Source organism: Euphorbia lathyris, chromosome 2, assembly GCF_963576675.1.
Source record: "Euphorbia lathyris chromosome 2, ddEupLath1.1, whole genome shotgun sequence".
Lineage (NCBI taxonomy): Eukaryota > Viridiplantae > Streptophyta > Magnoliopsida > Malpighiales > Euphorbiaceae > Euphorbia > Euphorbia lathyris.
Window position 1 is genome coordinate 97,227,764 of NC_088911.1, and position 12,201 is coordinate 97,239,964.

The window sequence follows — 12,201 nt, forward strand, 5'->3', positions numbered from 1 at the left end:
GAACTGAAATCATTGCTGGTATCCTGTTTGGTTTGGCTTTTGACCAACCAACAAAGTTGAAAAATGGGAAAGAAGGTAGCAGGTGAAGCTGAGGAAGACAATGGTATGCTGACCAGGAAAGGAAAGCAAGTGAAAAAGGCTGATGCTGACTGAAAAAGGAAAGCTCTGCAAACCTGTTCAAAAGATGTACTTGATGTCCCAAAGAAGTTTAGAATTGTGTCAAGGTCAAAGCAAGTTGCTACAGAGGAAGGTCAGGAAACACCTAAGTCAGCAGGCAAACTCAAAAGGCAAGCTGAGCCTGAAGAAGAGAGTCAAGATACTCCTGAGATGCCCCTGAAGAAGAAGAAGAAGTCCTCTAAACCCAAACCGATCGCAGCACTTCCTACTGACTTCGTCATACCTGAAGACTCACACTTTGTGAGAAGTCAGGAGGATAATGTTGAAAAATCATCTACTGACCAAGGTGATGACTTTGAAAATCTTGGCGGTCAGTTTAATGATGATGCTGACGCAGAGAATAAAGTTGATGCTGAGCCAACTAATAAAGCTGATGCTGATCAGGTTGAGGACACTGATCAATTTGAGGATGCTAATCCTGTAGGTGATGCTGAGCAAGTTAGGAACACTGAGCAGGTTGAAGAGGCTGAGCAAAGTGAGGATATTGAGACAATCGCCGCTGATCCCTCTCCTCCAAAGAACCGTAAAAGAAAAAGGCTCAAAAGTCTTCTGTAGAGGATATCCTGGATGACTCTCCACCAGAAATCCAACTTGCTGCTCTGACCAATTTCTTCAACAAACCATGTCCTGAAAAGCCAAAGGAAAAGCCAGTCTTCGTTCATTATGCGGAGGAACAAGCTGCTCCCAAAACTCCTGTCGAGCAAATACTCGATGATTCTGCTATTCCAGCTAAGGAACCTCCTACTAAGGTCAGTTCTAAACCGTCTGGTCAGCTGCAGACTGATCCTGAGTTAGTGAATGCTTCTGCTAATCATCCCCTTCCAAATCCATCCACACAGCCTGAAAACCAGTCAGTTCCTATTGGTAATCAAAATACAAGTCCAGTTGCTGACCATGCTGGCAACTCCAACTCTGACCAACCCCAAACCACTCCGGCCGCTGAGCAAAATCCTCCCACTTTCACCTACCTGAATGCAACTGCATCTGGGCGAGGAATTATTGACTCTGCTCAATCCTTGCTTCAGGATCTGAATCAGACTCATACTGAAGCTGCTGGATCAAGTCATGCTGAGCCAAACCAAGTCTTATCTGTCACACAATTTTTAGCTGAAATCAAAGGACTGAAAGATCTTCTAAGTGTCGTGACAACCTTCCAAGCTCAGCAGTCCAAGCAAGAATCTGTTGAAAAGCTGGCAGAACTTCAACTAAAGATGGTGCAGCGCATGGATTCCCTTCAAGGGCAAATCAACAATCTTCATGCTGCCCACTCAGCATATGCAACCTCTGCTGAGATTCATCAACTCTTCAGCCAGCTCAGTTCTGAACAGAAATGGACCAGTGAGTTAATCTCCTCCACCTCCCAATGTTCCATTGAACAGATAAGTGAAGCTGTCTGTGTACTCAACCTGAATAAAGCAGAAATGGACACTGACCAACTGAAGACCAGTGAGCTTCTGAGATACACCCAAGCTGTTTGGAAACATGTTAGGCACACTAACGGTCAACGTCAGTACTATGATGCAAATTTACTCAGGATGTTTCATAAATCTTTCCCCATACTGACAGATTCTATGTCTTGGGTGAGCAAATCTCAGGAATATTTGCTGAATATGATCAGTGCCGCCATCAGAATACCAAGTGCAACTGTCGATGATGGTGTCGCCATTTTTGATGGTCTTCGGGAGAGTATTTATCAACTGAAAGAGTATTCCTCCAGGCTGGCTCAAGCCGTTCAAACCGATGCCTTTATTCCTCCTCCACCCGATGCTGGCAAAACGGGGGAGAGACAAACGCAAGCTGATGGAACTCAGCATATGGGAGGAGCATCTGGATCAAGAAGTCAGCAACAAGGGAATGCCAAAGGCAAAGGAATTCCTGCTCATCATGTACAAGTCAATAGGAAGAAATAGTGTTATCTGTTTTACTTGACTTGTAATCTATTTTGGCATGTCTATCTTATTGTGCTGACTATCTACACTTTTTTGGCATCCTTCACTCCAACTTTTATATCTTATGTGATGCTTACTTACTTACTGTACTTTAAGCTGATCTGTCTTAAGATACTCAAATAAGAAGTTGCTCTGATACATTACAATGAACAAACAAAAAGTTAAAATGCTTAGTATACACTATCATTTTTAGCTCTAATACATCCTTAGGTTATCTCTGGTACCCAAACTGACTAAGTATCAAAACTGAGTAAACAAATGAACTCTTCTGAAAGCTGACCTAGACTCATCTGAATTAGATCTTGGAAGGTCTAAAATTGAACTAAGTCAGTATAAACATGTCTTAATTTCATTCGATTAAATCTTGAAAGGTTTAGAATTAAGTTAAGTAAACAGATGCAACCCTTTCGGGGGAGTAACTTCAGAAGAATGAAATTCAATCATGGGGAATCTCAAAACTGAGTTCCATTAAACTTAATTAAATATTTTGCCAACATCAAAATGGGGGAGTTTGTTGAAACACCTTTCCACATGATTTTGATTTGACAAAATTATTTAAATTAATCCATGATTAAGAGGCAATTAAATTTAAGTGTTTTGATTTAATTGTACTAATATGTTTGTTCAATGTTGATTATAAATATAGATGTAAACAGAAATAAAAAGTAAGACAGGACACAGTTAGCACAAACAGCACAGCACGAGCTGAGTAAAGAGCAACTCAGCATCGTAGAAGATAAGTCACCTTCAGAACAGAAGTCTGAAGATAAAGCTAGATAAAGAAGCTGAGTGGAACGCAACTCAGTATCAAAGAATAAAGTCTTCTATACAAATAAGGCATGCAGACCAAGCTGACCACGGAAGCTGAGTAAAGGCAACTCAGAAAAAAAGAACAAGAAGCTACGACAGAGCCAAGCTGAGTGTTCTTCAGGACAGCATGATTTGTCTGTTTACTAAAAGACAAATTCTGACATCTGTCTGCACCAATAATAGAAACCTTGGAATCTTGCAAGGTAACGGTTTCGAGAGACATGGGCCAACTGGCCGGTTGCTAAAAGACAAACTTCCACTAGAAGACAAACCAGCAGAAAAAGACAAGCCTCACATCTGCCTGATTCAGACGACAAGATTGGCCTGCACACTGAAGCTGACCAGAATGTTGTCTGAAGATAGAGCCGTTTGGATTCAACGGAAAGATCCAATTCAAATCATTTGAACCTCTGATCTCAACTATAAAAGGACGAAGATCACTCTTGGATCAAATGCACAAGTACAATAGACATCCGATCATAGAAAGCCAAAAAGAGCTAAAACCAAAGCACACGAATAGAAAAGAGAGATCTTACACCAACTTTCACATTCTGTGTAAAAGCTAGAGTGAATTTGTATTCATCTAAAGTGTTCTTCTTTTAGAAAGAACAGTTTCTTTATCAATTGTAAAGATTGAGAGAGTCAAGCTGAGTACTCGGTTTTTGTACTCAGTGGTAGAGAAAATCTGAGTGTTCGGTTATAGCATTCAGTAGGATTGAGTAAACGAATAGAGGACGGTACTCTTGCATACTCAATTGCTTGTAAAGGGTTTGTGATCTACCTTTAAAGAGCTCAGTATTGGATTCTAAAAGCCCGGAGGAGTCTGGGGACTGGACGTAGGCGAAAAGGCCGAACCAGGATAAGTCATACTGAGTAATTTCTAACTCTCTTAATATATATATATATATATATATATATATGTGTGTGTGTGTGTGTGTGTGTGTGTGTGTGTGTGCGTGCTTATGTTGCTTGTTATATTTACTCAGCATATAAACTGTTTAAAGCTGACACTGAGTAAATTAGAGTGCTGAGTTGGAAGCTGACCACAAAAGTGTCAATTCCCAACTCACAAGTGAAACAGTCTTAGTCAACATCTGACTAAAGTTGTCTTACACTAAGATCAGCTAAGCTGACCAAAGCTGAGTTAATAAACTCACTAAAATTATCAAATCAGCAAGATTAATTAACGAAAAAGTTACATTAGTTCCTAACCCCCCCCCCCCCCCTTGGAACTAATCACACGGGACCAACAATTACATCTTCCTTCCTCTTGGCAGGAGAAGGAACTTTGTTTGTCTTCACCTAAACTCTCATGGTTCCTACTGGGGTTTCTATTGTTTGCTTCTGAATCATGCCCTCAATGATGAGCTTTTTCATGTTGTCCAATGTCTTCTGTAGGTTATGCAAAGCGCTAGCAATAGTCAAGAAGTTCTCCACCTCAGGAATCTATATGGCACTTTCCCTTATTCTGCTTGGGCGAACATATCCCACATCCTCCAATTCTGGGAATGTTTGTTCTGTTTCATCAGTACACTCCACTGGATGGTCTCCCTATCTTGCATTTCAAGGCACTAGGTCTGCATCAACGGATGCAGCAACATTATCTTTCGAACCTCTTCGTGGCGGCATTTCAACTCCGTCCCATCGAGCATGCTAAATTGTTTAACGCCTTTGGTGGTTGGTGTGCGAGCGTGTCAATAGCTTTGTGAAAAAACTATAAAATGTAAGTTGGATCTAACTTCTAATCAAAGGAAAGTGTAAAAGGCCTAAAGGACATAAAAGAGCCTAGAGTTCGTAGTGGAATCTAGAAGACTGATTATGACCACACTGAAATAATGCCAAAGAAGATGAAAGTAAAATAGCTTGTATCAAATTGAATAAGATTGAATGTTGAATTTTTGGAAGACTATATCTAGAACTTACAAATTGAAAGTTGATCAAATTGAATAAACTAAGGCTGTAGATTTAGCTAAAGTTCATAATTGGAGAATTGTTTGAATTCCATTTGGATTGGGTTTGATTTTGATTTGATTTTGTTGATTGAGTTGAGTTGGATCCTTTTCCTTTCGATTTTTTCCCCTTTAATACTCTTCCACTTGAGCCGATAATTGTCGGTTCCCACTACCTACACGTAGTAACTGCCCACGTTCTCAGTAAGTTCCATCCACTGCAGGGAGTTCTGTAACTGTTTCCTAGTAGATCCAATTTTCCTCTAATAGGATCCCTAATTGTCCACTACCAGCACTCCTCACTTTGGCGGCCACATTCCCTTCTTCAGCAGATACATGTCTTTCTACGTAACTGCTCACAGGTTTTTTACTGATTTCATCCTTAATCTTTGAGTTTCTCCTGATTCGGTCAGCATGCTTCGGAAGTATGTTGTTAATCTCCGTTAAGCTTTATAACCATATCAATATTATCAGTGGCGAATATATGATTTGTCGGTTGAGACCGATTTTACACGTGCATGCGTTAAAAAAAAATTGTTAAATCGAAATTGTTTAATTTTTTTTCTATATATGTGTTATAATCTGAGTAGTCAGTAACCAATTTTTAAGTACCAATATAAAACTTTGTAAAAAAAAATTGTGTCTAATAAAAAAATTGGATTTAGAGAGCGTTTAATAGGCCAAAAAAATTAGAAATTTGGATTTAGAGAGAGCCTAACAAGTCAAAATAAATTAGAAATTTGAATTTAGGGAATGCCTAACAGAAATGGCCTAACTTTTGGCCATTCTTGGTGAATTTTAGAGCTGCTAATTCAACACCCCATCAAAATCCTCAATTTATCAAATACTCGATTAAAACTAGGTCAAATACCCAATTTACCAAATAATCAATCAAAGTTTAATCAAATCACCAATTTAACGTCAAATTTTGTGAAAATAGGAGGGACCGGATCTATCCCTCATCATGGTGGTTCCAACAGCTAGAGGGGCCCAAGCCCCTTCCTGTATCCGCCCCTAAATATTATCATCTAAACCCGGTTGTCCACATCCCCGAAATCTGAGACACCGGTATAAAATGGATATACATTTCAATTAAATTTATAGTGATATACATATATACATTTTAATTTTAATTTTAATTTGAGCAAATTTTCTAAAAACTATTCGTACCACTGAACACATATTTAGGGAGCTGGTCCTTCAATTTTTTAGACTAAATTATCAATTTTTTGGACTAAATTCTATTTTGAACCAAACTCAAAGCCCCTGCAACATTAAACCTATATTATGCTATGACATATCATTTGAGACTTATTTAATTATTCAAACATTTCAATGTATAAGAACGAATTCTTAAAAACCTTAAAACTTATGGATTCAATCTGAATCCACTTCTGCCAAAATGATCCCAAACGTTGTGTATTTTCAAATTTTGAATAACAGAAAATGCTTCCTCTTGATTTCGTCATTCTTGTGTTGTGCAAACATGAACCAATATTAAAGAGGCTCTATAAAATGAACTTTTACCAGCCAAACTTGAAGCTACTACATCAACTAACTAATTCACAACCATCTAACTCTAAACACTAAAACATCAACTAAGCCATTCTCGTCTCTTAAACATAGATAGATTCCCTTCATCTTATTTTTATAATTCTGATAACAAAGCTTTCTACACAATTTATGTATGACCAGCAACCCGTAGCAAATTCCAGAGATACTTCCGACACTTGATGCCTGTGAAATTTTATTTCAGTGGCCTGAGTCTTCATCCCGTTGCGCATTTTCTAGGCTTCTCAGATTGCCTGGTTCGGTTTTGGTGTAGGATCTGCAGCTAAGTTCTGTACCTGTGCTGCTGGCTTCTCAGTCATGTTTTCCTGCAAAACCTTCTTAAGAGCTAGATATCAGATTATATTCCATTAACCTTTACAAACATATATAATCACTGATTCGAAGTTACCATTGTGAACTCGTAGTACCTGCAACAGCTCTGTCATTTTGCCAGTTCTGTAGTTCTCCAATTGTCTTGACCCAACTGCAGGTTGATTACGAACGTCAGGCTGTACAGCTCGCAGGGGCTCAACAGAAAGTGCGTCATCATCATCAGTGTCCTCGTCGTCGTCGTCGTCGTCATCATCATAATCGTCTGAGGCAGTGCTAGAATCATCAGCAGACAATTTTGCAGCTGAGCTGGTATTAGCATCTGTTGACTGCAACGGGGCTTGATTTCTCTTGATGATATCTGTTAGCAGTTTCTCAAAAGGCATGCCCTTTGATTCAGACTCTTGCAACGTCTCTACTCGACCTTGGGGAACAGGAGCTTTATGCTGTATGCTAGAAGGCACTTCCTGGTGGTTATGCTGAGATTGGAAATGCATATACTGCGTTTCAACTGCCTGCGCTTGGTTCGTTGGTGTCGATCCATTTGATGGATCTGCAGCATCTAAAGCCTGTTTGCCTTTTGAGGCTGCTACTTGGACCCGTAAGGTTGTGTTAGAGGATGCTTCGCCAGCAGCCCCATTTGATAAATTAACGGGTTGGAGAACAACAGGCACCAAATTGCCTCTCGATATCCCAGGAGAACTTTCAGTTACCACTGAAGGCACCTGTTTGCCTTTACTGGGTACTAGATTAGCAGCTCGAGCTGCATGAACAGTTCCATTTCTTTCTCTGGACCGAGAATTATTGCCATGAACCAGAGCATAATTTTCTCTAGGGAGAGGAACCTGATTTCTCCTAATCATCTGAACACCTGGGGCAACATCTATGTCTGCATTAACAGGAACAAAATGTCCAGGCTTAAAAACAATACCCCTCAAAGTGGTTGCTGAGTTACCAACCCTGACGGTGAGCAAATATCCAGCATCAAACGTTGCCTCAATAACACCATGGACTGCCTGACCCACCATGTAATCACTTGCATTGATAACTGGATTTACTTGATGGGGATTACTCCGATTGACCCCAGCAAATCCAGGTGCACCATGGGATATTTCCCTGTGATTTGGATTCTGAGCCCTTGAGCCATGAGCACTCCCCACACGATCAAGATCTGGCCTTGGATGCTTACGTGGGCGACCACGCTTGCGCTTCAAAGGGACAATTGCTGATGCATCAGGATTAATCATTTGGTTTGGTTCACTCATGTTTGATATATCTACGATAAATTTCCCTTGTCTACACTTCCCGTCCCTGCAACAAAAAGAACTGTTCTTACAGAGTTTATAAAAGTAAAGCACCACTACTAACCATGAAAATTTAAGTGGCATTCCACACTTTTAAGAACAATCTCGTAAGCATGATGGCATCTTTGAACTGACAGTAAAACATAGTCATGATAGATTCTCTACCTATTGAACAGCACGATCTAATAATAGATTACTTAGCAAGTTACCTGCAACCAAATTCAAATCTCAACCGTGTTCAGGCATTCTAATCAATTCTTCAAATTGTATTTATTTGATATTACAAATTTCCTGAACCAAGCAAAATTTTCAGCCTCTTTACCTTGGACATCAAAAATCATACACGCAAATCATGTTTGACTAGTTATTAAGAAACCTTTTTTTTTCTTCTTCTTTTTACCAATTAAGGTCGGCTTGAAAAGAAAGGGTCTCAAGCATTTAGCGTAGGTTTAGAATTCGACTTGTAGTGCATGCAGCAGACCTAAATTGGGAGAGAGTCCACCTAAGAGTGTCTAATCAACCTTGAACTTATGAATCAGATCTACCTACAACAAATAAAAAGGAAATCTCTTTTTTTTCCAAAAACTTGTGCCAGATATAAATCAAGGCATTAGCTGATTTCTCACCAAGACCTTGAGAAAATCTGCTAAGAAACACATTTATCACCACAGGATGAAGTAAGAAACAACATAAGCCTCATTAAGCAACCAATCTACATTTATTACTGTTAACAAACATTAATAAATAGAAAACTTGTGGACCATGTCAGGGGGGTAGCAAAAGAGACAACATTAGAAATATGAAATATTCCGTAAACAATCACTGCCTAGTTGATCTTGCGTGAGCAGGGTCCTTGGAGGAGTAATTATGATACAGTCCCAACCTCGATAATCCTGAATTGATGACTGATCTAGGTCGCAAAAAGAAGGGAGAAAAGAAAGGAAAGCAATATACATATCTAAGCAGAAAAATAACTTTCAAAACCGAGTAACCACATAAAAAGTAATGGTTTTAGGCAATAGGCAAGTAATAGCAAGGTGATTAAGTCTGGCAACAAGCAAGATGTAATCTGTAGAACCAGATGCTCATGTTACAAGTAGAATAACAGCGGTTGAACTAAAAGTAGGGCAAGGAAGAACATTAAATGGATAAAACATATAATATTTGCAGATAATTTCAAAGTTGGTTTTTACAGAAAGTGGCAATGACATTTTGCATAGCATAAATGCATCTGACGGGATAGCACTCATGAAAGGAACAATAGTGTAATATCAAATTCAAAACCATTGAAAACAATTGCGTTTTTTCATAGCAAGAAGTTATGAATATGATGTAAGAATTATGTATTACTCAAAAATATTGGATAACTCTAGAAGTGGATTATATCATGATGCAACTTCATAAAATACAACAAACTTAATAAAACAGGAAAAAGGCAAAAAATACATTGATATCCTGTCAAGGATGGCATAAACGTATCTGGTACAAATCTTTTATATTTAACAAATCATCCCCTTATCTAAAAGGTATAAACAAATAAATGGCAAACCACTTCAAAGGCAATGAAAACCATTTACATATAAAAATGTGACGGAGCATGATACCGTATTTGATATTACTCGTATAATCAACTTAAAGTAGATATTAATAATATACACTAACAGCCAGAGAGTATGTTTCTCAACTCTTCATAAAATGTGAATTTAATCATTTTCCACATTTTCACAAAGTTCAACTCAAATGCAAAACCATTATTGAAACTACCAATATTTTCATGCTAACTCTCCAAGAACCTGGTTTATAGCATCCTCCATTAGTTCATTTTTATCTTATCCTGTTTTCATTTACAATCCAAGAAAATTTTATCCTGGAACTATGAACAAACCCTTCAATCTCACTAATAATTTATGCTAATGTACATGAAACTTTGTGTTACAGATTCCCCTCTTATAATTCCTCAACTATGTATAGCATTGGGTTTCAAAGCAACTGAATAATTTCTATCTAGGATAAGATTCACAAACCCAAACCTATGTTATAACTCTTGCTCGCATGAAGTTGAAGAAACTTCATCAAACTTCAAAAATTCAGAAATTTTTGCCAGAATCGGAAATAAGATCTCTATTCAGCATATCCTCATGTTAAGCATTGTTAAGCAATCTAAAGCTAGCTAAACAAGGTCTTAAGATGATCACACCCAAACTAATGGGTATGGACACATATCAAAGTGTTCACAACAAGGAAAGGACAATAGTATGAAATCCCAAGTATGTGCTCGACTAACGGGCCAACGGATGTAAATAACAAAATATATGTAAATTTACAATTTTAACCATCATCTGCCAGTTTTTCAAACAACTGCAAAGGATACAGGAACCAACCATATACTCTCATTTGCACTAATTAGTTCCCCATGTGGAGAAAGTACTTATGATAATCATTATACAATCTACTGGCGACGCTAAGAAAAAGCACGAATGTTCAACTTTAGCATTAAATTTCTATACAATGGAGCAAGCAATTGGAATTCAACTCCAGTATCAATGAAGAAGCAAAACTAAATTTCTATTCTGCAAACATTTCAAAATCTTGTAATCCAGCAACAGCTAAGAAGCAATGTAAATGGTACAGTAATACAGGTCCAGCATAAGATTAGAGCTTTATTTTCTTGCCAAACATCATGCACTATCAAAATGGGCAAAACTAAGTTAAAAAGCAGTATTCAAGCGACTATATATACAGGAAACTAAAAATCAATAACAGTCAGATACAGTGTAAATACCGGACCTTGTATACTCTTGCGACCATAACAATATAAGAACACCTGAAACAACAAAAACGTACAACCCATTAGGAATTAAAATTTTATTCAGAAGTTTAAAAAAAAAAAGTTCACATCTTTAATCTCACTAAGCCCTAAAGTTACGGCTCGCTGCTGAGAAAGTGATAGGAAAAATGTTGAAAGAGCAAAAGCTTTCAAGGATTAACACATAAGTAATCGAAAACAACAAGCTAGACTTAAAAAAAAAAAAAAGTATTCTGAGAAGCTAAGGATTGTAAAGAAAGAGCATACCTTTCGAGCACTGTAGGAGTATCCAGGGAAGAGTCAGAGTGAACGACGAGAACCCAAAAGATTTGGGGAATGAAAAGATTAAAACTTTGGAGTAATTTGGAAACCCTTTTGTGTTACCAAAAGAGTATAATAAAAAGTCCAACTGAATTCAATTTTTGTCCAAGAGACGGACAGAACGAGGTCCACTATGGACTCTGTAAACCGTTAGTTTAACCAGGCTGTGACAACAGAGTTCAAAACAGTGCAATAGAAAACTGACGTAGAGTGTGAGGCGTTCTTCACACAGCAGACAACTGTCCTCTGTCGTTAAAAAACTGTACCTCTCACTGTTATTTAGAAATAGTCACCAAACTCCAGAGAGTCCTGCTGAATTGACAACTGGGACTCTATTCATATGTCTTAAAGATCTCCAAAATTAAACTTGGGACTAGGGTACCTAATATTTTCTAGGATTTTCAGATTTCACACTAGACAGTAGTATAAATTATTTTTGAAGAAGGCTTAATACATCATTTTCTCTTCAACTTATTAAAAAAAAAAAGAAAAAAAAAACCTGATTGATTCTTTTAATTTATATAAAATATTCCATTAGTTTCTTAAACTTACGTGAAATATAATCAATTAATCATTTGGTTACAAAAAAAAAAGTAAATTAAATGTGGAAAATGTATTACATACATCTTTAAAAGTAAAATGACTAAGATTGGGGTATACGATTCTTTTTTTAATTTATTTTATGAATTATATAATAACAATTTAACACGTGTACAATGTATATTCTGCATTTAACTTACTTTTTTTTTTGCAACCGAGTGATTAATTGATTATATTTTACGTAAGTTCAGAGGGCTAAATGAATATTTTATGCAAATTCAGGAGGCTATCAAGACATTTTAAAAGTTCAGGGGGCAATCAACTTTTTTGAACAAATTCATGAAACAAAATGATGTATTAAGCCTTTTAAGAAATATCAATTTTTACTTTTATTTAATGGATAATATGAACGAATTATTTTTACAGTTATTCAATTGTCACATTAGACCTTTCAAAATTTATTA

At 37.4% G+C, this 12,201-nt stretch overlaps 1 protein-coding gene across 3 annotated transcripts; it reads right to left on the minus strand.

Annotated features, from left to right (window-relative positions):
* Nucleotides 1–6,322: 6,322 nt before the first annotated feature.
* LOC136219073 (protein METABOLIC NETWORK MODULATOR 1) lies at nt 6,323–11,297 on the minus strand. Of its 3 annotated transcripts, none has more exons than XM_066006298.1 (4): nt 11,144–11,297; nt 10,858–10,894; nt 6,865–8,077; nt 6,323–6,774 (listed from the first exon to the last, which is right to left on the minus strand). In XM_066006298.1, exons 3-4 carry the CDS (start codon nt 8,029–8,031, stop codon nt 6,682–6,684), a joined length of 1,260 nt encoding a protein of 419 aa, XP_065862370.1. In that variant the 5' UTR covers nt 8,032–8,077; nt 10,858–10,894; nt 11,144–11,297; the 3' UTR covers nt 6,323–6,681. The 3 variants fall into 3 exon arrangements, with proteins under 3 accessions (XP_065862370.1, XP_065862372.1, XP_065862371.1); XM_066006300.1 differs by having other exon boundaries at nt 6,323–6,771; nt 11,144–11,296; XM_066006299.1 differs by lacking the exons at nt 10,858–10,894; nt 11,144–11,297 and adding an exon at nt 8,236–8,255.
* Nucleotides 11,298–12,201: the final 904 nt, after the last annotated feature.

Coding starts and splice junctions, on each gene's coding strand:
- LOC136219073 (XM_066006298.1), bottom strand. CDS start 8,031: ATGAGTGAACCAAACCAAATGATTAATCCTGATGCATCAGCAATTGTC. Junction 6,775..6,864: donor AAATGACAGAGCTGTTGCAG/GTACTACGAGTT, acceptor CTAGCTCTTAAG/AAGGTTTTGCAGGAAAACAT.